We start from the raw sequence: 23,077 nt of genomic DNA, 5'->3' as shown, positions 1-23,077 counted from the left end.
TGATATGATATTTTCAGTATTTCTCACTCTGAAATTTGTTGTTTTTTTGGTACTCTGTAATATAGTTATATGCATGCCTTCTAGAAGATTTTGTAACACACCACAACACTGTCAACACAGACTGCATGAAGGGGAACTTTTGTACAAATCTGATTTGATGTTCTTTTACATTTTTTGTCCTAAATAATTATTTAATGCTATTTTCACTACTCCTATTTATGCACTTTCGGTTAAATTGATTTAGATATTAATATATCTCCACAATACTATTTATTTTGAAATTTATAATAATATAATTACACATTGCTTAGTTTAGATAAATTAATTATCATGTAGGCATTCAGCCTCTCCACCCCCTATAGCTTAAATCTCGACGGAAATTTTTTTCATGTGAAAATTGAGAGGGAGTAAAAAATTCATGTATTCATGATTCATGTACTAGTATTTTGTAACATATGGAACAATTCGTGTTTGAATCCTGTTTAGTACGCCTTTTGTTGTTTTTCGTAGCTATTTATTACTTGTAATTTATGTTTCTTTGGATTTTTCCAACCAATTTGATTCTTTAGTTCATTAGTAGCATTAATTTGTTTATATTTTTTATGCTCCTATTAGTAGAATTTCTTAGAGCCAGATTAATTCATTTATCTAGTAATTAAATACTTTTACTTAATAAGTACAATATGCGAATCAAATATTCGATTTTTATTTCTTCAACTTCAAGTGGTTTTACTTTCTTACGGGCATAAAAAAGTATAATGCTTTTACCTTGCGAGTGAAACGGAACAAAAATGGAGCTTATGCCTTAATTCATATTCCCGTTGTTTTAATAGAGACATTTCTTTCCGGTATAGAGTTTAAGAATAGTAGTATGTTAAATGAATGCTGAATAAAATATGAGAAAATAAAGTAAGATAGATGGAGAGAGAATAAAGTAAAAGAGAGAGTTACTTTTTCTTAAAAACAGAAATGACTCTGTTATCTTGAAACTTCCCAAAATAGAAAAATGACTCTATTAACATGGAATGGAGGAGTACCATGTTAAAGCTGCAAACATGTGAAAGTTGGAGGAGGATCAGAGTATAGCTGGAGAAGGTGGAGCTGCTTTTCCAGCTCTGGCGGCTCGCTGGATTAGAGCTCGGACAAAACCGGCGACCTGCCGGCGTGCAAAAAAACCCACTCCCGAACAGAAGCAACGTCCTGCAGAGTTGGCTTCACGCCGAAATCAGCGACCCGCCTGGATTGACATTCACAGTAGTTGCATGCGGTATTCATCATGTTTAATGCGAATATTTAGAGCATCCGCAATGGTCGGCTAGCGACCGGCTAGCCGATTCGTCGCGCTAGCCGATCGGCTAGCCGAACCATTGCAATCGGCGAGGGCGATTTCGGCGAGCGGATCGGCGTGGGCTGGCCGATCGCTCGTCGCTGGCCGAAGCGCTGGCCGATCGGCTAGCCGCCATTGTGGCGGCCCGATCGGCCAGCGCTGATTTTCGATTTTTTTTTTTAAAATCATATATAAACGCGATTTTCGTTTCATTTTCATTTGCACCACTTGTTTTAACGAGTTTTCTCTCTCTCTAACTTTCTGTACAAGAGCATCATCGAGCGATGGATCACAACAACGAGTCTAGTCTAGCGACGAGTGGATCTCAGACTCCCACGGTACCTGTGGGATCTGGATGGGGGCAGATGGGCCCGGGGTTTAACATCCCTTGGAATCAGATGATGGGGATGATGGCTGGTGGGCCGGGGGGGGGGGGGGGGCGATGGGGGGGAACCAGGGGGGTATGCCGTGGGGGATGCCGGGCGGCGGGCAGTCAGCGCCCGGGTGGGGGGGTATGCCCCAGCTGCAGCAGCAGATGATGCTGCAGTAGATGATGGGGATGATGTGGCAGGGGGGGATGCCGCACAGTATGCATCCCGGGATGCCGGGGGGGGGGGGGGGGGGGGGGGTGCAGGGGTCACCGGGAGGGGACGCGGTATATCGGCCCTCGCTTGATTTTTTGACGGCTTCGTCTCACACGTCGACCCCGGTGGAGACGCAGTTCTCTGGCGATGACCTTCTGTCATTGCATGATATGGGGATCGATCTCGGGGACGATGATACTCCCGTTCCAGCGACGCCGGCCGCGAGTCAGTTCCCCTTGGAGGGGAAGTATAAGGAGTTCACCTTCTGGGAGTGTTTCTTGTTGTTGAAGGACTCCGTGAAGTTCCGGGCGGGGTGCGACGCTGGGTGGCCGAAGAAGCAGCGACTTAACTATAGCGGCGACTACAGCGGCGGATCCCACGACCTCCCCTCGGATGCTGAGGAGTTTCCATCCCCTCCTTCATTTACTGGTCGCCCCCGCCCGGTTGGACAGAAGCGGGCGCAGCGGGCTGCGAGGGGCGGATCCCCCCTATCGCCCCGCGAGGTCCAGTCCTCCGCCCTCCCAGCCGCCCCACTCGAGTACACTCTCCATTCGCGTAACCAAACGCAGGCTCAGATGTTACAGGTCTTCCGAGAGTGGAAGAACGCCACTGACCCCAGGGAGAAGAGGTTTCTTTACGAGATGCTCGAGAGCATGCGTGCTGATTTAGAGATCGCGAGGTCACGGCTAGGGGGTTCCGACGTGGGCTCAGATACCACGGGTGGCAGCAGCGGCGGCGGCGGCGGCGGCGGCGACGAGGACGACGGCGACGGCGATGATGAGTAGAGAGTGGCGGGGCTCGTGTGTTGAAGCCCTTTTTTTAAAAAAAAAATCATGTACTTTTTTTAAAAAAATCTTTGTACTTTTTTTTAATGGAATGGATTATTTTTCCCGTATATGTGTCGTAAATTTTTTTTTTAATTCCGTATTTTAATCGTAATTTAAATTCCGTAAATGTAGTATATTTTGAATTATTTTTATTGCGGCTGGCCTATGGCTGACCTAAATCTGATGTGGCAGGTGGTTTTTTTAGTGTTGCTGACGTGGCAGGGGAGAGAATGGCTGGCCTATGGCTGGCCTAAGCACCATTGCGGATGCTCTTAGAGCATCCACAATAAGAATAGGTCAACCACTCTCTCTCTCTGCCACGTCAGCAACACTAAAAATCCACCTGCCACATCAGCATTTTACTCAAATAGGCCAGCCATAGGCCAGCCGCAATAAAAATAATTCAAAACAACTACATTTACGGAATTAAATTTACGATTAAATTATGGAAGTAAATTTACAAGACATATACGGGAAAATTCATTCATTTCATTAACAAAAAAGATACATAAATAAAAAAAAATACATGATTTTTTTTTAAAAAAAATGGGCTTCCACACACGAGCCCCGCCACTCTCTACTCCTCGTCGTCGCCACCGCCAACCGGGGTATACGAGCCCGCGTCTGAACCCCCCACCAGTGCCCTCGAGGCATCCAAATCCACCCGCATGTTCTCGAGCATCGAGTGGAGAAACCTCTTCTCCGTGGGGTCAGTTGCGGCCTTCCACTCTTGGAAGACCTTGTACATCCGTTCCTCCCTTTTTGCACACGAGAATAAGGCGTACGTGCGTGGAGGGGGGGGAGGGGTGCTGAGATGACCTCCTGGGGCGATAGGGGGGATCCTCCCCACGCTGCCCGTTGCGCCCGCTTTTGGCCAACCGGGCGAGGGCGACGAGTAGACGATGGAGGGGACGGAAACTCCTCAGCATCCGGGGGGAGGTCGTGGGATCCGCCACTGCTGCCGCTGTAGTCGTCGGAATAGTTTAGGTCTGCTTCTTCGGCCACCCAACGTCGCACCCCGGCCGGAACTTCTCGGAGTCCTTCAGCAACACATAGCATTCCCAGAAGGTGAACTCCTTATACTTCCCCGGCAAGGGGAACTGACTCTCCGCTATCCTCCAGGCGTCCTCATTCTGCCCACTAGTCAGCTGGCGGAGGGCGTTGGCGTACAACCCCGAAAATCGGCCGACCGCGGCCCTGATGCGTTCCCACCCCTTCCGACACTCCTCCCCGTTGTAGTCCTCTTCGTGCGGGCAGTTCCTCCTATAGGCTGCTCTAATCTTCGCCCAAATGTTGACGACCCGCTGGTTGTTCGCAACCAGCGGATCGTAGCAAACCGACAACCACGCCTTGGCCACGCCAGCGTACTCATCCTCCGTCCACTTCCTCCGCGTGGGGGTGTCGTGAACAGTGGGCTGCGACGACTCGCAGACCACCTTGCCCTTCCCCTTGGCCTTCTTCTTCTTCGGCGCGGCCCGACCCGTTGGAACGGGTGTGTCCGGCTCCCCGAGATTGATCCCCATCTCATGCAATGACAAAAGTTCATCGCCAGTGAACTGCGTCTCCACTTGGGTCGACGTGTGAGACGAAGCCGTCAAAAAATCAAGAGAGGGACGATAGACCGTGTCCCCCCCCGGTGACCCCTGTATCCCGGAATGCATACCGGGCTACATCCCTCCCTGCCATACCGGCATCATCCCCATCATCTGCTGCATCATCTGCTGCTGCATCTAAGCATACCTCCCTACCCCGGCGTTACCTGCCCGCCGCTGGCCTGCACCCCGCCCGGCATCCCCCAAGGCATCCCCTTTGGTTCCCCCCCTGCGCTCCAGCCATCATCCCCATCAACTGTTGCCGTCCCACTAAAATCGCGTATATATAGGTTTTCAAATTTTTTTTTTTTAAAAAAAAACGAAAATTGGCGCTGGCCGATCGCTGGCCAATCGGCACGCCACAATGGCGGCCAGCGCATCTGCCAGCGCCCTCAAATCGGCTAGCCAACGCCGATTTTTTCGTCGATTCGGCGCTGGCCGATTACAATAGTTCGGCTAGCCGACTGGCTAGCGACGCGAATCGGCTAGCCGGTGGGCTAGCCGCTATTGTGGATGCTCTTAGGGTGGGGATCCTCTGTTGTGCTAAAATACACAATAGCCCCTGCTGTTGCTCATAAATCAATAAAATAATATTCCTCCGTCCGTCATTAGGAGTCCCGGTTGACTATTTTCATCCGTTCGGCATTAAGAGTCCAATTATACATTTCCATGAAAAGTGAAATAAAAATATTATAAAATAAAACACTAAAAGATACAAGTAAAAACACATCCAAAGAATAAAGCAAATAATAATTCAAATGGGTCCCACATTATATTATCACACATTCCAATTATTATGCAATCAAACATTTCTTAAAATCTGCACCCAACTCAACCACGGTGAGAGTATATATTTATTTGATTTATTTTGTTTGTTTATTTTACGTTCTTGTGTGGAACGGCAGGGGCTACTTCGTATTTATATACAGCGGAGGATCCCGTCCAATATTTTATGTTCATCAAAATGAAGAGTGAGAATGTAGTTGTTGGGTGTATTTAATGTATACAAATTAAGAGGGAAAGGCGGCACTGTTTTTTAAAACAAGAGAAGAGGAAAGGGATGATCCAAACTCCATCCCTTCGAAGATCACCCATCATCAAGTTTTGGGAGATACCATGGATTTCATATATAATTGATTTTAGTATGTTTGGTTAGATCTAGTTGCTCCAAATATGTAGTAGGGTAAATTGTCGGATATTTTGATGATTTTTATGGTTTAATTTATGCGTGATTATTATTTATGAATTGCTCAATTATTCTGCTAATCTTGAGACGTATTTATAGGTAGAAATCCTTAGCCATTATTCTATTATCTCTTTAGCATAGATTTGGTCAAAAAACTCTTAGGTAAGACATTCGAGATTTGATTCTTGTTAAGAGAGAGTCTTGAGTGGATCAATAGTTTTTATCTGTTAAAATTTCTTTGGTATCTATTGCGCTTTTGCATGGGCATTAAGTTAATGTAGTACTGCCTCCGTCTCAACTAAGTTTTGAGCATGGAGATTAAGAAATTGTGTTGAAAAGTAGAAGAGATGAATAAAGTAGGAAAGATAAAAAGAGAGTGAAATGAGTGATGTAATAAAGTAAGAGTGATTGGATGTTTTGTTTTTTATGGAAAAAAAAATAACTTAACTTTGTTTTGACGTCTCAAAAAGGAATACGACTCAACTTAGTTGGGATTAAGTGAATTATGATTTAATTATCGTGTTTGACAATTGAAAAAACTAATCTAAAGCATGCTACCCTACCTAGTAGTGGTGATAGGTTGGGAGTAGAATTTTGGAGATGTGTCCAACTTATCCTAGGTATACAATTCTATTGAAGTGTTCAACGGATAGGGAGCGTGTAACAAACTTAATCCTCTTAAGCATAGTCTTGATAGTAGTAGTTTTCCAATCCCGAGACAAATAGGAGCAATGCTTTCTTCTTGTCTATTCTCTTAAATTTGTGTTTAGTTATTCTTTTTGTGTTTTATCTCTCTTTGTCAAACTGAATTTATAGTACTACTATTTTGTAAGCTTGGGTGTTTTTTTTAATAGAATTAAGTACAAGTGTTTTGATTTCCACCAATATACACATGTAACATTTGTCTATGCAAATATTAAATCTCGAGAAATTCTGATCTCCACACCATTTCGGATAATTGACGAATAATCAGAGATTATGGTGGAACCGGACCTCGGACACCGGCGATTTGGCGGCGACGCCGTGCCAGAAGATTCCGCCGCGGCACATTTCATGGTAGTGGTGGTGATCGCGCGCCTGCGTCACCTTCCGCGAGACGTCCCAAGCGAGGCTGCCGATGAGGATTGCGGCCACCACCGCCGTCGAGAGGGCGAGGACGTAGCCGCCGCCGAAGCTCTGCCCCACGGAGATGCCGTAGGCCTTCATCGCGGCGAAGACGACAAGGTAAATCGTCGTCAAATTCCCGACCACTGCGTTCGAGATCGTCATATTTTGTGAGTGAAATCGCAAATCAGTTAAGAGTTAAAGGTCTGCGGCGGCACACTTTTTTTTTTCTTCTTTTTTCCTTTCCCTTTCCTCCTTTTAATAGGAGTATTCAGCCTGTTGCCTGGTTTGTTGCCTTCGGTGCTACCAGGCAACAGACTCAAAGCGATAGATGCATACCAAATTATTACTCAATTTAAGAGAAAATAAACAAAAAGTGCGTAGTTAAAGTAATGTTAATAGATACTAAGATTCATATTACTATTAGTGTTAAATGGTGAGTTATAGTTGTATAAGTTGTAAATAGATCGATTTATACGAGTAATGAGTTGGAGACAACATTTTATAAATGAAAATATTTATATTTTTATGTGATAGACGAAAATAAAAGTACTTATATTTTCATGAGACGTAGGAAATACTTTACTTTTTTTTTTCAATCATACTTCATTGTCTTTTATGTATGTTATTTTCTCTCCACTTAAATTTTTAAGGTATAGGATCATCTTAAACGTGAAAGTGCAAATATGGAGTTTTTCTATGAATATTTTTAGAAAACCACAAATATAGGGCACCCATTAGACAGTTTACTCTTTATACAGAGGAGTTAAGAAAAGTTGAAATTAAAAAATATAAATAAAAAAAGGCTATTGCCCTTGGAGTGAAGTGCACTTCATTATCATGCCATTAAAATCATTGAATACATGGCGGATTTAGATTGCTTGGCGTTGTTACCAAACAATAAGTAGTCATTGTTGTTACTATATGATATTTAAGTAGTCATTAGTAGTATTAATCAATTAAATACTTTAGACCAAGCTATAGAGTACAAAGTAGTTATTCTTGATGTAAAATCACAGATCAAGTGTCATTCTAGTTTTTAGCTTTTGGCATTTTTCATGTGCAAGTGCAACTAACAGAAGTTGAGATGCCATTAACAAAATAATACTCCATTCCATTCCCTTTCGGTTGCTCCCAAAATTAGTGTATGATTCATTTTCATACGATTTTCTTACTATTTTTTTTTATCTATGTACTTTCACTTATTTACATTTTTGATGAGTTGTATGATATGTAATGAATGCTTATTATGTGTATTGTATTGCTTGTGATAACAATTTGATAACACTTACTCTAAATTGTGGAATGTAAATAACACAAAAAATTAAACGTGCTTATTAAGTATGGTAACACTACATATTCTACTAATTGGGACCTCTTTCTTATGGACGCAAGAAACCTACTTATTTGAATTTTGATGCGATGTCGCTGTCAGTCGGTAGAAACTTAATACTCCTATTTTCTTGTCTACTGATTAACTGATCGTGACCGATACAGGCGATACTTCATTTGCTTTCAGAAAATGAATAAGTACTTTGTTGTTACTTGCTTATTTTTTTAACACTTGACTCCAACATTTTGAGCAATGTGTGTTGAAAAGAATATATCTCAATATATTAATTGCATCCTATATCATTTTCAGGGCAGTGAGTTTTCAGTTTGGCTAGAGAGGGAGCTGACTCAACTTATCTTAACACAAGAAATGCCGCAAGTGTACGGGGCTAGTGTAGCAATTAGTAAACAAGAGTATCGAATCCTACAGAGACAAAATTATAACAACTTAAGTACTACGAATAAAAAATGACTACTATCTAGACAATCGAAAATGATTTGGTTTGTTACAACTACTAGAAGCGTATGATCAGCAAAAGGATTAAAAGAAACAAATATGAAGTTTCAAGAGGAAAGTTTCACCGAGAGAGAAGTAGAGTTTTAGATCCAACTACAATAGAAACGTCATGCAATTATTTCAACAACTTCGATTACCCATTTTATGTCTCTAGGATTACTAGGAAAGTTGCTAATTTAGGTTGAGCCCTCTCTTGAGTGCACTCACCCGTTGATTAACCCTTGATATGGAAGTCTCCTTCCAATATGTTTAGATTAGCTCCAAGGAACAAAAGACCCAAGCCCCTCACAAAGGATCTCCTTTCTCAAGTGCAGATTATCTAAGTGATTTTCATTATTTTATCACCCCTAGTTAGGTATCTCTTGAGTACGGCTATCTAGGTAAACAAACTCAATTGGTAGCTAATCAATTGAATTAATAAAGCACAAAAATGAATAAAGAAACCACAAGAGCTAAGCAATCTAAAGAAGTTATTGAATTAATCACAAACATCCATTGTAGTCTTCACCAAATTTCCACAATAAGTTTAGCTACTCATGTTCTTCCTGAAAACCAAAACAAACATTCAATCAAATGCATAAATAAAAGCAAACTAGATATTCATGTGGAATGATGCTATGGAATGAGGAAACTTCAATCTTTCGATTTGTAGTCTTCAACCTTCAAATCTCTCTTCGAAAGTGTTCTTGGGAGTGTGTCAGAATGTGGTAGGCGGTGGTAGGCAGATAGTGTCTAATCTCCCCAACCCTAGCCTTTTTCCTCCTTTTCTTTCTTTCAAAAATCGTGTTTCAACAAAATAATTCGCCAAAACAACGCACCCGGCTGGGTGGATTTATAAAGGGTAAAACGCACCCGGTCGGGTGATGTTTTTCGACCCCTTCCTGGAATTCTGACGTTGTGTCCCGATCGGGTGATGCTTTTCAAGGCCTCCCTGCCTTCCCTTTACATCCACAGTCTTATTTTATCTCATTTTTCATCTGTTTTTCCTAAAACACTCAACAAATACATAAAACTCCAAAAATTAAGATAGAATAATTGGATGGACATGGACAGTTTCGAGCAGTGTTTTAAAAACCGGATCGGACCGGCCGGTTCGACCGGTCGGACCGCGAACCGGCAGCTGGTCCAGTCTGGTTCGGCCCTTAAAACCATTAGTGTGTTAAGCCGCCTTGAACCGCCAGAACCGGCCAGTCGGACCGGTTGAACCGGAAATCGGGAACCGGTTTTTATGTTTAAAAGCTTGTTTAAAATATGAGACTAGAGGGGATTGAACTCTAGACCTCTAGGTAAGAAACCAACACCTCTACCACTCCACCGCATGGTCTTTAATGAAATAGCCTCACCAGTTCACCGGCCGATCCGATTTTTAAAACATTGGTTTCGAGTGATAAACTCAGAATTTAGCACCTCAATACACCAACTACACCGGTTAAAACATGAGTTTGTCAGGAGCATACAAAATAACTACTCCCCCTATCCCCTAATAATTGTCTACTTTGGTTTTGGCATGTGTTTTAAGAAATGTAAAAGAAAGTGGATTTGAAAATATAGTGAAATATGAGTCCACTTTTATATATTAGTTTAATAATAAATTGTGAGTAAAATGAGTTAGTAGAATGTGAGGCCTACTTGCCGTTTGTAGAAAAAAGTGAAAGTGGATAATTAATGGGGGACAGCTGAATATGATAAAAGTGGACAATTAATAGGTGACGGAGGGAGTACCAATTTTATAACTCAGACCATAGTAACAAAACTTTGCTTAAAGTAATCCTGGAACGAAAAATAAATAAGTAATGAAATCCTCCTATTCACATTTCACGCAAAATTAAGCTTTACAATGTTTGTCCTAATATCATGACTTATGAGTGTCTAAAAATGAAGCAATGAGAGTAACATAAAAATTGTGGGTGCACAAATTATGATATGAGATGGCATGAGGACATGTGATGAGCTTCCTATCAAAAAATTTGGCAACCATGAAGGAAGGTCGCCGTCGTCTGCTGCCGGAGACGCCCAACTTGGCACTCCGGTAGAGTCCATTGAAGATTTCCGACTGCACAAAACATTTAGTCATTCATTAATCAACTTTCTCTACCCATCATTTATAAATATCTTTGCACTTTTCTTCGCATGGAAACACTACGTAAGTTAAAAAGAGAGCACATCTTTTTTTGTTAAATCTACAACTAGATAATACACTCTATAGAGGCCGGAAAAAAAGACATACTATTATGATGCAAGTGAAATGAGGAAAAGCACTACCAAATAATCCTTTTACACTCCCTCCGTCGCCTAAAATCAGGAATTTTAAGGATGGCACGAGTTTTAATTCAATAAAATATGAAAGATACAAAAAAAAATAATTGGAAGATTGTTAATAGAATTGGGCCCACTTCAAAAAGAAAAACTTACCAAAAACACTCCTTCCGTTACAAGAAATAGGCTGAATTTCTTTTTTTATCTATCCCATAAAAATAATTTACATCATCCGTCCCCAAAAGAATAGAAACTTTCTGTTTTAGAAAATTTCTTTTCCTTTAATGAAGAGGGACTTATTTTCCACTAACACACTTTTCTTTTCTTACTTTATCAATTTTGCATTAAAACTTGTACGGTTTCAAAATTTTCCATTTTTAGGGGATGGAGAGAGTATATCCATTTATGAAAAAATAAATTTCTCATTTTTACTTTATTATATATGGACCCACCGATCCATTACATTATTTCAACTATATTTTTTTATTTTCTTTTACTTTCCGGTTACATATTAAATCTGATGTCATCTCCAATTAACCTATTTTTATGGGATGGAGAGAGCATGCATACCTCTCTCTCTATGAGACATTTCTTAGTAGTTTTAGAAAGAAAAGTGAATCCGAATACCTTGTCCGAGAAGGGCAGAATGTGATCTTATAATCTGCATCACTACACGTAAAAGTGCTACTAGCATCATCGTATGCGTAGCTATACGATCTCGGGCACGCATTCTTGAAAATCTCCGAGTACACCGACGGCCGGCACGTGTCGGGTGAGCCATACGCGCCGCTGCAGCAATACTCGGGGCTGCCGAACGCCTCGCACGCACTTTTGCACGCCTGCCCGTCACCTGCCCGCAGCTCCTCCGGGCAGACCCGGTTCAAATCACTCACGCACCCGGTCAGCCCACATGCGCCCGAACCGCCCGCCGGTTCAACAGTCATGGGCAAGTTGTAGCCGTCCACGAGGCTGACGTCGTAGAAATCTTGGTCTCCTGAGCCGATGGTGAACTCGGCTAAGGTGGCCGGAGGGATGGCACCGGCGCCGTTGCATTCGATTTGGTTGGAGCCGCAGTCGGCCGTGGTGCAGCGGCCTTGGCCGCTGATTGGGTCGAAGGAGCAGCCGGTTCGACCCCAGAACCGGCCGGACCATCCGGGTGGGGCTCGGAAGGATTGGGTGGCGTGGGGTGTGAGTTGGAAACCGGTCGTGCCTAAACCGGAGCTACCGGCGTTGGGTAGTATACCTGGCCAGACCGGGTAATCGCACCGGTTTATGAGGGTGAATGTTGTAGCCAAACTATCTGAAAATGGAAGTAGAAATATTAGAAGAAGAGAATTTTTATTTGAATGAAATTTTATTTTGTTACGTGCAAAAAACATGCTAGTATAGTGCAAAAATTATATACGTACCTTTGGGCAAGAGGAGAAAAGTGAGGGTGATGTAAATCGCATAGCCAGAAGAAGAGGGTGTGCACATTTGAGAAAATTAAGGGAGTTGAGATCAATACCTGACTGAAGCCATATATATATATGCACATTAAATCTACTTTGAGTTAAATTAGGTTGAATAAATTAGAAAGAGTGGTGCTAAAAGATGGTTAGCGAGGGTATGTAGTATAATTTCGGGTTGATAACTGTGATTTTATTACTCCCTCCTCCCGCTTTAGGAGTCTCGGTTGAGTCGGGCATATATTTTAAAAAAGTGTTTGAGTGTGTAATAAATAAATGTTGTAGTGGATGTTGGGACCCACTTTTAATTGAGTGTGTAGTAAATAAATGTTGTAATGGATGTTGGGATCCACTTTTAACACTTTTTTACTTACTTTGTAGGCATTTTTTATTAGTTTATCCCAACCGGATACCCGAAATTGATTAACCGGGACTCCTAAATCCGCCCACGAACAAGACATAAATTCGGAAATTATTTGATTTTAATATGACTTTATGACGCCAAGAGTTGAGACCAATTAATACTGGCTCTGCCATTTTTATAATTACAACGTATGCAATGGCATATGCAATGCTAGAAGCAATCGTGACATTTGTAACAGAGAACATGAGAGAGAGAGAGAGAGGAAATTGCTATCATGAAACAAGAATCCTAATATCATGCAAGAGATCAAATTTACTAGTAAATAAAAGAGTAAAAAAATAAATAAAACAAAACATTAATGAGATAGATCTCGCTTTTTCATCGATCTATTATAAATTCCTTTTCTTGAACTTCCCAAGAACCAGAAATGATGGAGTACTTTGAGTTATGGATTACGGACGATTGTACTCTCTACGTCTGAATCATAAAGGACATATGTATACTAGTATTAAAAAGGTTGAAATTTGATAAGAATTGAATATGAATAAATCTATCCAAAGTAGTTTGATGCACTACAAAAACACAATGTAGTTGTCAGATATTTGTGCTACTTAATCTTTAGATTCCGCCCCTAAACGAATAATCGGCAGATTAGTGCGGAATGAATCGCGGCAATTTTTTTGCCACTAAATATTTAATGGCCGATTACTATAGTTCACAAAAAAAAATTTGCCACTAAGTGATCCAACTAATACAAAGTTAATTAAGCACAATAAAAAGGAATTAATTGACATAAGAAAACTCAATTATTTAGTTAATGGAAAAACATGTTCAAATAAGACCTACTACAAGCTAGGAGTACTCTACAAAAATAGTCACATCGCCTGATAAAGTTATTTTAAATATAAATACTAGGTTGATGAATCTTTAGCTGGATGAGATAAATACCGTCTTCAGTCCTCTCTTGTGTGGATTCCTAAGATTTTTAAGTAAATGGATCCTTTTTACAGGCGTGGAGAAGGTTGAGATATGATAAGGTTTGAATTATGTGAAGTATGTCTGAAGTGGGGAATGAATCAGTCTTAGAAAGGGCTAAAAATCACGTCGAGGGTCACTCGATTGAGCCAGTGGGTCGCTAGGTGCTAGTTACGCAAATTGCAAACTCAGCGACTGCTGGTTTGTCACTACCATGCACGGTCTTCGTAAATTGTCATAACTTTCTCTACCGAACTCAAATTAAAATATGCAAAATTCATGCAAAGATCCGTCGAATATGAAGAAATTGATAGTCTGCGTTTGGAAATACTATGTAGACCAATTACTAGGTATAGTCCGACTTTCTTCCTTTGTCCACTATATAGGGTTTAGGTCATTATATAAATACAATTGATTGCTTAACAGCATATATAAAAAAGCTACATACTAAATTCCTACTAAGTGAGCAATATAACTAAATTCCTACTAAAGTGAGCAATATAACTAACTTTAGAACTCAAGAGGCTTTAAGCAGAAGCTAATGAAAATAGTTTGAGATGGCCATAAAAAGCCCAATACCGTTCATTAAGTCAAATGGATCCATATCTTTGAAATTTCTCTTGCGAATAAAGTTATATCAGCTTTAAAAGGTACTAGATTCTATGGTTACTTATTTAATTTTGGATGGTAGAGTACACGATATAGGACCACGATTAAGACAGTGGATGATATTATTATGAGAAGATATGCCTTTTGCAATGATCAAACAAAAATATTGGTGTCACCAAGAGTATGGAGGCAAAAGAAAGCAAAAAAGAATACACAAAACAACGGGAATGCAGATAATTGGTGCATGCATGATCACTTCAATATATTGTACAGACTCCAAACTTTTCAACACAATATCAATACAACGTCAACACCATATTAACACAGCATAAAATTTCAAGATTTTGATGTCAACACAATGTCAATACAATTTCAGCACAACATCAATCGTTGACATTGTGTTGACATTTTTTGTTGCTAGGAGTATTATTTAATCATCTGTTGATATTTTCTAACGGTCTAGATCATAGTTTGGAGTTTGTACAATATTTAGAGTTTGCATTTGATCACATTCCCATCTAAATATATGTATTTACAAGATTTTATTTAAGCTATACTTTTGTTGATATCAATATGATGATTTGTTACTTTTAGACATAAAAATGTTTTGCATGTTTAGGACCACACTATGTCTATATAAATGCGTTTTTAGGACAACACAGTCGGTTGTACATATAGTATCGCCTCCTTCTACTCACTTAGCATCGTCTAACCTTCTCTTCAAGTTCCAAGGTCAATTAAAACTATGCATAACTCAATTTATCTCAAGTCATGACCTTAGTAGACATGTCAGTTGGATCTCACTTCCAAATATATTCTTATGTTGCAGGACTTTCGTCTCCAATAAATATCCAATATATGTAATGATAGATCAACTACACATGCTTTGTTTTTGAATAAAACGTTGAGTTCTTTGCTAAGAAAATAGCTTTCTCATTGTCATTGTGAAGTATGGTATTCTTTTTCCCTTTTCCAAGCTGATCAAAGAAACTATGCAAACATATCATCTTCTTATTTGCCTCCGTCACAGCTACATATGACCTTTACTACGGTACCTCTTAAATATGGATGATCCATTTAATTGCTTTCTTGCTCATATCACCGATGAACCGACACACCATAGCATACACAATACTATCAATTGTTAAAGATAGAGAACTTTATAATCTCGGCACACTACATTTTTGTACTCAACGATTCACTCTTCAACAGGTGAACCAAAGGAACAATTATTGGCTTCGAATCATCCACATTGAATTTTTTCAGGACCTTTTGAATGTAAGCACCGTGCAATGTAACAATAGGTTTTCTGCAGTGAATCGTTGCTCAAACCTATTGATAACCAGCAACCATTAGCACTTGTTGTTGGGGATGTATACTAAAAGTTGTTTCGTGCGTACGTGTACTTGTAAAATTAATCAAACGTATGTATACAAGAACTCTAGGTCCACTTCTAACCCTAACGAGATTAAATAAAATTACTAATGGTTTATTTATTAGTAATAAATATACGTGAAAAACATATTATAAAATAAACAAGTTTAAGGCTTTTGCATTGTAGGTCGAGTAGTGGAGCAGGTGATCACAATATGTGTCTCGGCCAATTCCGTTGTAGAAGAAAAACTTTTTCACAAGCAAGATATATATTGGTTACCTATCGTGAAAGGTTGCAGTGTTAGTTTGAAAGCTTTTCTTACCTAAAAAAGCCTAACGATATTAGTGTGGTATAGCACTAAATAAGATCTAATTGAGTATATACCTTTATTGCTATCGGTTGAAAGATATAATCCAGAAGTTTAGTACTCCAGTCTTTGTATGTAACATATGACATATTGTCACACCCCAACAACTCTGATGTATACTCTTATAATAAATAAATCAAAATGTTTAAAACAATTAAGCCATGTGTTAAAATAGTATTAATTTCAAATAACACATAATCATATTAAACTTCACTTATTTAAATACAGTGCAAAACAGATACACATACGACATGTAAAATTAAAAAATTGAACCCCTGACGACTCTTTCTGTTCAAACCTTGATATCAACCGAACTCAATTGCGTGATGTCATGTTGAACTCGTCAAGCTGTTGTTGCACCAGTTTTATCTCTGACATTTCGTATTTAACCAATCGATCTTATCTAATGTACCTTGTTCGTCATGGATGGTTTCTAAAATATCTCCTCCAAGGTCTTCATCATCTTCATCAATGTCGACGTAGTCGCCGAATATCGCTCATCATTTTTTTGTTCATCAACTCCCACTCCTAATTAGATTTAGGGGCTTATACAGATCTTTATCATAAATTTAGATTTAGGGGCTAATACATATCTTTATCATACATGTAATCCTTGACCTGCATCCAGTTGTCATGTAGGTTTCCCAATTGTAGATATTATGGAAATACCGATAAGATTAATCCATGAAAAAGTTAGTAGTACTATTAATAAGCAGTGAGGATAAAGGTATAACAAAGCATGTGTTATTTTTGCATGGGAGTTGATTAATGATTCGTAAAGCAAGGTCGCTGATGTGGACACAGTTGAATATCCAAATAATACTAATGTTCTTGACCACTTTTTTGTTGCTAACGAATTCATGCTTCTTTATGATGCAGCAATCTCCTATGACTATCCAATTCGGCAAATATAAAAAAAGGTCAAACAAAGATAGTAGGTTCATTAGAAAGAGAGATATGACTGACACCAGAGAAACACACACACATGTGATATTGTGTGTAATCAAAAGTGATTGTGATTGTTCTCATCTTTTACAAGGATTTCTTGAGAGCAATATAATTCAAAAATAAAAACAGGGAATAAGGATAACAGTGCTTTTTATCCAGGGCAGTTGTTTAAAAGAAAAGATTATGTATGCATGAGTAGATTTTCTTCTCAGTTAAGTAAAACTCCCTCCTTCCCAAAAAAAAAAAGATAAACCAGTAAATGAAATGAATTTTAATGAGTAATTAGTAAAGTAATATATAGAAGGACAAACGATATTGGAATAAGTATTAAAGGATTGTGGAGTCCATCGTATAATGATGTGTATGATTATTATTTGTTGGAAATTCTCTTTATTTAGGACTTTGGAGGACAGTCCAAAATGATAAACTAGTCTCCATTTTATTTTTTTAGAACGGGATGAGTATCATATTGAGAAAACATAGGAACGCCCTTTGGATCAATTAATACTGGGTATAAGTTTATTTCGTCGTTACATATAATCATCATGATTATTTCTGGACAGCATTAGTACTAAGTGCGGTAAATCGAAAATTAAAGATTACATGCACATCACAACTAATTGAATAAAAAAAATTGAATTTTTATTCATAAATGAAATTAGTGATAGGTATCCAAATCCTATTCCTTAATGATAGGTATCCTAAACCCTTATAGTACTATAGCTTAAGGTTAGTTAGTAGAGTTAAACAAGAGTTTGAGCAGAGTTGGATCGATATATTGGGCAGTGGTGATCGATATCTAGCGGTGCTAGAATTGCTATTATATTGAATCGTGCGCGAGCTGAGTCTCGCTTGATAATGTCCTCAAGAGGAGCGCGAAACGAGGTTTTATTATTCGGAACCTAACTAGTTGGAGTGTGATTACTCTATGAATAATAAATAAGCGTTTCATGCTAAGTCCACTCTTGGAATTAATAAGAAGTTAATTAATTAAGTCAATAGCAGACATTAATTAATTAATGGACATTTTAATCTTAAGCACGGGAAATGAAAGTTAAACGGAAACCCGGATTACTTGTAATTTCGGATTTGGATGGGGAGAGTTCAATATTACTTCTGTAGTGGCTGCTCGTAATATTCCAATTATAACTTATATTAAATTGTGGGTTCAATTTAATTAGTAAAAAGTAAATTGGATGAGCCCATATCCAAAACCTTCCATAGATCCCTGTCTGGGCCCAAAAGGAACTTAATATAAATAGGAGAATAAAGGAGACAGAAAACAACAATTTCTCATCATTGTAATTTTCGAAAATCCCTTCTCCAGCTGAGGAGATTTTCGAATTCCTCTCCTATTCCGAAAAGGATTTCTTCTGTCTTCTTTATTTAAGTCCTAGTATTCTAGTAAGATCAGCCCACACTGATATTGGGATACAGTTCGGGAACCAGAGAGAAGATTTGTGGTTTAGTACTCAAAGCATCACGTGGAGAAGAAGCTAGCCCTCTTCAATTCTTTTGAGAATTAATTAGGTATTTTTCTGCTCCGTAGAAAAGCATGTTTTAGGTTTCAATATTCTTAAAGCATGATTGATTCAAGTTATGAGCATGATACATGTGATAATTACGAGAATAGCTTTTGTCTAAATAATCTGCTAAATAGATCTGATTATTATGTGATTGATTTATTCTCGCACGCTTCCGCTGCCAGCACCTTCAGGCTTCGCCCCTAACATCATAATGAATTCAAATAAGCGTGCACTTCGCACCTCCAAACTTATGTGATGTCTTATTATGATAATACTGATCAATCAAGTTAATCCAATTACACTAAAATATCCAACAAGAAACTCTACCTGGAAAATTTTAATAGGTAGTACTAGTTGTTTTAGCACCTTCTAAGTAAGTTAATTGGCTCAAAAGCTTCCTTATGCATTTAAATGTGATTTTGAATAAGTCAATGATTTGTTTATTACTCCCTCCAACCCACTTTAGGAGTCTCGGTTGAATTCGGCACGAGGTTTAAGACATGTAAATGAATGTTGGTGGAAAAAAATAGTGGAATATGGGTCATACTTTTATATATTAGTTTTATAATAAAATGTGAGTGAAAAAAAGGTGAGTGAAATGTGGGGCATATTACCAATTATGGAATATTTCAATCAGGACTCCTAAAGTGGGATACCCAAAAATGGTAAACCAAGACTCCTAAAGTGGGACGGAGGGAGTAACTCTTTACTTATACTACATGGAATAACTTATGTAGCGTACAAACGAGACTTTATTTATTACACGGATTTTAATAGATAATTAGTAAAGTAAAGATAAGAAGAAAATGTTTTCATAAACAAATATGGACTATTTTTATGGGATGGACGAAAATAGAAATTCACTTTATTCTATAGGACATGGGGAGTATATCTTCTGTTATATGTTATATGTTATTCAAACAAACGCTTATAAAATAAAAATGAGTACATGTATTATGCATTTGAAGGTTGATGGTGAAGAAGTCTCTAAAGGTTATGTTTGCTACTTGCTAGTACCTTGCAAACATTAATAAGTTTTATAACTATAGTGCCAAGATCAAAAGTCTCATAACCTTAGGAGATGAATGATATCGGTATGTTAAAGATCTGGTGGATCAAGTTAGATAAGTACGTATGGTATGATAGTCTCGGTGAAAATTTGTATCCTAAGTCCGTATGGTATGATAGTCTCATACAAGAAGATTTTTCATAACCAAAGAAATCATGTTGTTTTGTTAATTGTTGCATTATCTTAATATTTGTTCATAACATTGTTTTGATATCGATCAGCTTCTATAAAGAAGACAAACTCCATTGCAAGAATGGCCATCACCATTGAATTGAAGGATTACATTTCTCCCAAATGGGGAGGAACTCTGTCTAAGGAGACTATTTTAAAAAAATATATCAAAGTCTATTACCAAAGTGAAGATAGGATATTTATATAAGTGGGGGAAAGGGGATAAAAAAAACTAGGGGTTCAAGAGCAAAATCAGCCCATCAGATCACACCACCCAGCTAGAAGGAGCTTGTCCCACGACCCACCCAGTCAGGTGGCGCTCAGCCGCTCACTGTCTCGCTCTGTACCGTTTCACCCGACCGGGTAGTGTTTACTCCATCTTTTTTAGCAGCAGCCACAACCACGATAGTGTTGTATTAGGAATTCGAATCACAAGAATAGTACAAGTATATGCAAAAAAAATTGTCAATTTTTCTATTGACAAAATAAATTAAATATATATTGCAATTGACTATATAAGGCAAATTATGCTTAGTTATACATGAGAACACATTTCATGCTGCTTTAGTTAATATCCCTCAATAGTCGGCATGTTAGCTATCATTTCGCATTCCAACAATAATGCACACAACGATGAACGAATAAAGAAATAGTAGTATAAAAATCTGAACACTAAAAATATCTTTATATATAATATCTTGATTTTTAAACTATTTTTCCAATCTGCCAAATGAATACTACCCCCACAATTTCAATAATAAATCCTAAAAAAATCGCCCCAACCACCAAATCGTGTGGACTGTGGTGAGCTTTTCTAACACTAAACTAATTGTTTTCAATTTAATTTGGTTTTAAGAATTTTCAATATCGAATGAGGTGACTCAGCGCCTCGTCAAAATGGGCCACACGCATGATCACGACTCGCCCCGCCCCGGCCCATACCCGTTTTTGGAAAGAAGTGATTTAGTATAGTTGGCTCAACCGCCACATTGCCGCCACGACGGCGACGCCTGCGCCAACCACGTGCGCACACGTGGACGCTGCAGAGCTCACGTCCAGCGCACCTTCGTACACCATGCTGCCGTCGAATGGTGTATTGCTGCCGCCCGCCGTCGATACCGGGTTCTGCCCGCTGCCCGATCCGGATGTAGATTTTTGACTGCCACATTAAATAAAATGAGTATATTAATGAGTAAAAATGTTAAAATGTTACTAAAACTTAAAATTAATGAGTAAAAATGTTAAAACGGATACTTATTTTGCAGGCAATTTACTTTTAGTGCAGTGACAGATTGCTACGTGTTTGCCTGCTATTGGCTGAACGCCGTAACGGTAATAAAACGCAAAGCCACTGATACACTGATACACATGCGAAAAGAAACAAAAGTTGCAATTCCAAGACACGAATCAAAATAGCTATTTTTAGTAGTAAATTTACTCTTATTTTATTTAATTCAATTTAATTATCCTTTTGCTAAGTGTATTTACACTTTTAATCTTTTATCAATATACACTTTTTAAATATGAAAACTATTCTTTTAAATAAAGCGTTACTCATTCTTCATTGATAGTAATACTTTAATTATTATTTTTAATTATCTATTTTTATATCAATTATGTGTTAAAACTCGTATTCAAAAGCATATTATTGGGACGGAGGGAGTATCAACCTATTCAGTTTCACTCGTTGACGGACACCGACTCAAAAGTTAAAGAATTTTTATGTTTAAAAAACGGTGAGAATATTTTAGTACTCCCTCCGTCCCATAGTAGATGTCATATTTAGAGATTGGCGCGAGATTTTAGGAGATGTTATGTGTTAAGTGTAAAGAGAAAATAATATATTTATATTAACGTGAGAGATAATTTTTCCAAAAAATATAATATAATATCTTTTGTGAAACAAATTAAAAATGAAAATGTGACATCTATTATACGACATAAAGGGGTATTTTATTTGAGTGGTAGATTTAAATACTTTTAGAAAAAGGTCGGGATCCGATATGATTATTAAATCCAATCGAATTATTCTCACGTACACTCATTAAAATTCATTATACTATTAATTATTGGCATTTACTATTTCTAAAGAAGGAAAACAGGCTGGCCTTAATTAATCACCCAAATAATAACCTATTGAAGAGAAAGAAGGGGTATTTTGGTAAATAAAGAAACCTGGTGTTGGGGGAGGGGCAGAAGGTGATGATGTAGTCGGCGCCGATGCAGGTGAAGGTGCTGGTGAGATCGTCATACGCGTAGCTGTACGCCTGCGGGCACGCGCGCTTGAACGCCTCCGCGTACCGCGACGGCTTGCACGCGGCCGGTGTGCCGTACGCGCCGCTGCAGCAGTACTCCTCGCTGCGGAACGCGTCGCACGCGCTCCTGCACGCCACGCGCTCCCCGCCCGCGCTCGTCACGCGCAGCTCCGGCGCGCACTCGCCGTTCAGATCCGCCACGCACTCCGCCCTGCTGCAGTTGGCGCCGCCGCCTCCCTGCGGCGCCACCACCATCGGCAGGTTGAAGCCGTCCACGAGGCTCAGGTCGTAGAAGTCCTTCCCGGCGTCGCCGTCGAGCGTGAACTCGGCGAGCGTCACCGGCGTGGCGGCGCCGCCGCCGCCGCATTCGAGCTTGCCGGAGCCGCAATCGCCGGTGGCGCAGGAGAATTTTCCGGCGGGATCTTCGGAGCAGTGCGTGCGCCCCCAAAATCGGCCGCCCCAGGCGATGGGCGCGTTGATGATTCTGGATTCGCCGGTGTTTAGCGCGAAGCCGGTGGTGGAGAGCGGCGGGATTCCGGCGTTGGACAGAATGCCTGGCCACACAGTGAACTTGCATTTGTTTAGGAATGTGAATGTGGCTGTTGAATACACCTCTGAAACAATAAAAAATAAAAAAAAGAAGTTAGAAATTGAATCAATATTAGTAATTGATATTGAATTTGTGGATGAGGAGTAATCAAGTATATAATTACCTGCTATAAATGAATTAGAAAGAATTAGGAAGACAATATGGAAGTAAAGCTTTGCCATTATGTAGAAGATGAAGAAGTTTGAGAATGCGAAGAAACAGAGGAGGAGAAAGAGTTTGTAGGGGATGGGTTAGGGTGGTGGAGGTATATATATATAGGAGTGTAACTATATTATCAACTTGAAATATGGTAGCCTTGTGCAGTTGTGCTTCAGCTGCTTTCAAAAAATTATTAACTGACGACAGTTGTTAGATACTCCCTCAATTCCAGATAATTCGTCTCAGTTTTCCATTTCGGTCCGTCCCATATAATTTGTCTCATTTCACTTTTTACCATTTTTGGTAGTGGACCACATATTCCACTAACTCATTCATATTCATATTTTATTATAAAACTAATATATAAAGGTAGAACCCACGTTCCATTAACTTTTTCAACCCACTTTTCATTACAATTCTTAAAACCCGTGCCCCATCAAAGTGACCCGAATTATCCGGGACGGAGAGAGTATTTATTATTCTCATTAATTCAAAAA

General features: G+C 39.3%; 3 protein-coding genes across 3 annotated transcripts; all 3 read right to left on the bottom strand.

The window, feature by feature from the left end:
• Positions 1-6,485: 6,485 nt before the first annotated feature.
• Positions 6,486-6,812, bottom strand: LOC148923033 (uncharacterized). The gene has a single exon (XM_089060913.1). The coding sequence runs from the start codon at positions 6,783-6,785 to the stop codon at positions 6,486-6,488; it is 300 nt and encodes a 99-aa protein (XP_088917039.1). The 5' UTR covers positions 6,786-6,812.
• A 3,448-nt stretch (positions 6,813-10,260) lies between these two features.
• Positions 10,261-12,295, bottom strand: LOC148923032 (thaumatin-like protein 1). Its single transcript, XM_089060112.1, has 3 exons — positions 12,135-12,295; positions 11,353-12,025; positions 10,261-10,522 (listed from the first exon to the last, which is right to left on the bottom strand). Exons 1-3 carry the CDS (start codon positions 12,199-12,201, stop codon positions 10,339-10,341), a joined length of 924 nt encoding a protein of 307 aa, XP_088916238.1. The 5' UTR covers positions 12,202-12,295; the 3' UTR covers positions 10,261-10,338.
• A 7,948-nt stretch (positions 12,296-20,243) lies between these two features.
• On the bottom strand, positions 20,244-22,695 carry LOC148923031 (thaumatin-like protein 1b). The gene is made up of 3 exons (XM_089060865.1): positions 22,546-22,695; positions 21,753-22,446; positions 20,244-20,736 (listed from the first exon to the last, which is right to left on the bottom strand). The coding sequence occupies exons 1-3, from the start codon at positions 22,601-22,603 to the stop codon at positions 20,541-20,543; spliced, it is 948 nt and encodes a 315-aa protein (XP_088916991.1). The 5' UTR covers positions 22,604-22,695; the 3' UTR covers positions 20,244-20,540.
• Between the last annotated feature and the right edge of the window lie 382 nt (positions 22,696-23,077).

Source organism: Salvia hispanica, chromosome 6 (genome assembly GCF_029641045.1).
Source record: "Salvia hispanica isolate PSC_SH4W2 chromosome 6, Shi_PSC_v1, whole genome shotgun sequence".
In the NCBI taxonomy this organism is placed as follows: Eukaryota; Viridiplantae; Streptophyta; class Magnoliopsida; order Lamiales; family Lamiaceae; genus Salvia; species Salvia hispanica.
The sequence above is the reverse complement of the archived record's forward strand: the minus strand, read 5'-3'. Positions and strand labels throughout refer to the sequence as shown.

Excerpts from the sequence above, each read along its gene's own strand:
- LOC148923033 (XM_089060913.1), bottom strand. The coding sequence starts at position 6,785 with ATGACGATCTCGAACGCAGTGGTCGGGAATTTGACGACGATTTACCTT.
- LOC148923032 (XM_089060112.1), bottom strand. The coding sequence starts at position 12,201 with ATGTGCACACCCTCTTCTTCTGGCTATGCGATTTACATCACCCTCACT. Across the intron at positions 12,026-12,134 it reads TTTTCTCCTCTTGCCCAAAG|ATAGTTTGGCTACAACATTC; the intron begins GTACGTATATAA and ends TTCCATTTTCAG. Across the intron at positions 10,523-11,352 it reads TTCTGCCCTTCTCGGACAAG|TCGGAAATCTTCAATGGACT; the intron begins GTATTCGGATTC and ends TGTTTTGTGCAG.
- LOC148923031 (XM_089060865.1), bottom strand. The coding sequence starts at position 22,603 with ATGGCAAAGCTTTACTTCCATATTGTCTTCCTAATTCTTTCTAATTCA. Across the intron at positions 22,447-22,545 it reads TTCTAATTCATTTATAGCAG|AGGTGTATTCAACAGCCACA; the intron begins GTAATTATATAC and ends TTATTGTTTCAG. Across the intron at positions 20,737-21,752 it reads TGCCCCTCCCCCAACACCAG|TCAAAAATCTACATCCGGAT; the intron begins GTTTCTTTATTT and ends TTAATGTGGCAG.